This window comes from Chrysochloris asiatica, unplaced genomic scaffold, assembly GCF_000296735.1.
Source record: "Chrysochloris asiatica unplaced genomic scaffold, ChrAsi1.0 scaffold00135, whole genome shotgun sequence".
NCBI lineage: Eukaryota > Metazoa > Chordata > Mammalia > Afrosoricida > Chrysochloridae > Chrysochloris > Chrysochloris asiatica.
This window is the reverse complement of record NW_006408653.1, coordinates 2168923-2172101: the sequence shown is the minus strand read 5'-3', so window position 1 is coordinate 2172101 and position 3179 is coordinate 2168923. Positions and strand designations below refer to the sequence as shown.

Below are 3179 nucleotides of genomic sequence, written 5' to 3'. Positions count from 1 at the left end.
ATGGAGTCGGTTCCAACTCATGGTGACCCTGTACAGGGTTTCCAAGGCTGTAAATCTTTATGGGAGCAGAAAGCCTCATCTTTCTCCCGTGGAACGGCTGGTAGTTTTGAACTGCCGACCTTGAGGTTTGCAATCCGATTCGTGACCACTACACTACCAGAGCTCCTTAAAAGAGAAGCTGTTAATTTGTGGGTTGGGTGTGGGGAGAGGTTAAAGGAAGTGTGGTGTGAAGAGGGAAGATACTAAGATTGAGTCCCAGATTCAGTCCTGTATAACCCTGTTAACGCACCAGACTGCAAAGCCTTTTGAACTGCAAGGTTGGCGGTTCAAGCTCACCAGCTGCTCTTTGGAAACCCTATACAGGGTTGCTATGAGTCGGAACCGACTTGACGATGCTTCACAACAACAGATTGCTAGGGGGTAAGGAACTCTGGTAGCGTAATGGCTATGAATTAGGCTGCTAACCTCATGGTCAGCAGTTCGAAACTCCCAGCTGTTCCATGGGAGAAAGATGAGGCATACTGCTCCTGTAAAGATTTACAGCCTCAGAAACCATGTACAGGGTCGCTATGAGTCAGAACTGACTCCACGGCACATAACAACAACATTGCTAGGGGGTAGATGCGTTTTAGGCATTGTTTAAAGCACCTGCAAAACACGCAAGAAGTCCTATTTGTTGGTAGACTCGTATATATAGGTGATAGGACCTTTGAGAAGCAGACAGGATTTGAGATATTTCTGATATCCTTTGCCTTATTTGTTGGAATTAGATTAAGGGAGCTGTGACATTATTCAGGAGTAGAGTGTTGTGTGAGAGGACATGTGGGCAGAAACAGTAGCAGTTAAGGGCAGGTAGAAGAAGGACTGACCACAGTGGAGACTAAGAAGGTAAGCCAAAAGAGGAGAGCATGATGCCTGGGAGCAAGGCCCAGTCAGAAGGATGCTAAAGAAATAAAGGCTGAAAAGGGGTCTGCTAGATTGGGCCATAGAAGGTCATTGGTTACTTTAGTGATACCAGTTCTATTTAGGAAGCTGCATGTTCTGAGTGTGCAAGTAGATTATTTTTGCTGAGCTTTTTGAGATGAGTTCTGGTGTCAGAAACTGAGAAGTCATCAAGATCTAGTATATCATCTGAGTGAATGAAGTGTGTTCTGTGTAAAGAAGACAGCCAAGCATAGCTTTTGATCATTGATCAGTTTTTTAGAAGAGGCAGATTTAAAATTTTTCACCTTATAAAGTGGTCATTTGTTTAGAAGACATTTTAAAAGTTGCTAAATAAAAACATCTATGATTTCTGCTCCTGCAAAGATGCGAAAAGTCTCAGAAACCCTATACAGGGTCACTATGAGTCAGAAGAAACTTGATAAGACACAACAGCTACACAACTCTATTTGAAGAGTTAGACTCCATTTATGACAATTATAGGTTTAACATGCTCTTGCTTATCTAATATACTTTCTCTTATTTAGGGTGTTCAGAAAGAGGAAAAAGAGAAGTACAGGAGGTTATTGGAGCGACTCAAAGAAGGTGGTCATGGAAACTCTACCCCTCCTGGAACTTCAAACTATCAGAGGTAAAAATGAACAAAAAAAAGGTAAATACTTGGTTTTGGAGAAGAGGTTGGTGGGCAAAAAAATTGTGAGCTGAGGATGGATGTACAGTTGTTCATTTTAACAGGTAGTGTGGGGATGCAGATGTTATCCATAGATTGTGTAGTAGCAAGTTGAAGGTGAAAAAGTCACATGACTACCTAGCTTACTGAGTTGAATACAAAATTAGCAAAGAATTATTTTCCCAGAATTTTACTTTGGTTGGGAACTTTTTTTTAGTTAGCTCAGCCAGTCAGAATGATCATCTTTTGTCTGTTTTGACCAGCTAGTGTCAGAAACAGCAGTGGGCTTTTTGCAACATTTGTAATGTTAGCAAATGCTCAAACTGTTTTGCTTTCTATCTTCCTGGTTTTCATATATTGTTTTAGGACCCATGTCAATATATCATTTAAAATTTTTAACCTTTTTACCTGAGTTTTATCACACTGAGATTTTATTTGTCTTCAGTGCATTATGAGAAAATGGGACTAGGGTGGAGAACTTTCAGTTTCACAACTAGAGAAACTGAAAATTAGGTAATTTTGCTCAAGTATTAGAATTGGGATTGTTGGTTGTTGTTAGGTGGTGTCAAGTCACTTCTGGCTCACTACCCCACATTGCAGAGGAGAACTGACCCAGAGATTTCTATGCTGTAATCTTTATGGTGCTGATCTTCAGGTCTTTTTTACACAGAGCCACTGGGGGGGTTTGAACTAGCAGCCTTTCATTTAGCAGCCGAGAGCTTAACCACTAAGCCACCAGTGCTCGTTAGAATCAGGATTAGATTCTATTTTATTCCTCAATGCTGCTATGATGTAATTTGATGTTACAGGGTTATCAGTGACTCCTGTTTAGAGAAGCTTGCCAAATAGAGCTAATGAATATTTATGACAGATTTTAATTTTTATCTCCTCATTTTTTTATGTCTCTAATTTCTCAAAGAAGTCAGATGGACACATTAAAGACCAGAGGCTGGGGAGAAGAACAGAATCATGGAGCCAGAACAACTCAGTTTGTTCCAAAACAGTGTGAGTCCTCAGATTTAACCTGGGTTTCATATATTGACTTTAGTTTATGTTAGTGTCTCTGATGTTGAAAAATGGATACTAATAAAAGATGATTTACTGCCTTTTCAAACATTGTCAAATCTCAAGTCTTTAATGCCAGGAATTTAGGAAAATACCTCTTTCAAGATGAGATAGAGATATAAATGCCTTTTTTTCCTCCCTATGAAAAATGCCTCTGGATTACCATTCCTAAGTACCAATATAGTAACAAGTATTTTGTGATCTTATATTTCCATTTGTCTCATATTAATTTTCTTATGTTTCTGTACTAAATGTTCACGAAATGACAAGTTACCAAATGAGCAGATACCCATTTACACTAAAGATTATATTTAAAGAGCAAAGAGAGTTATGATTTTCAGGCAATTATTTATTTTCTTTTTGGTAAGGAAGTTAGTGTCTTTGGAATTTGTTTTTAGCGTTTCATTTATAAATGATTGTCTTTATACTTTGGAAACTTAGTTGAAGTTCTAGCTATGCAATTGATTACTAGAGGACAAGTTTATAATAAAAGAAAAATATT

The 3179-nt window shown here is 38.5% G+C and overlaps 1 protein-coding gene across 1 annotated transcript in view; it reads left to right on the top strand.

Annotated features, from left to right (window-relative positions):
* SENP2 (SUMO1/sentrin/SMT3 specific peptidase 2) overlaps positions 1–3179 on the top strand; it is a 49550-nt gene that overhangs the window by 25916 nt on the left and 20455 nt on the right. Inside the window, exons 7-8 of the mRNA XM_006869832.1 lie at positions 1470–1573; positions 2523–2615. Of these exons, the coding sequence (XP_006869894.1) occupies positions 1470–1573; positions 2523–2615 (197 nt within the window). The remainder of the gene's footprint in view (positions 1–1469; positions 1574–2522; positions 2616–3179) is intronic.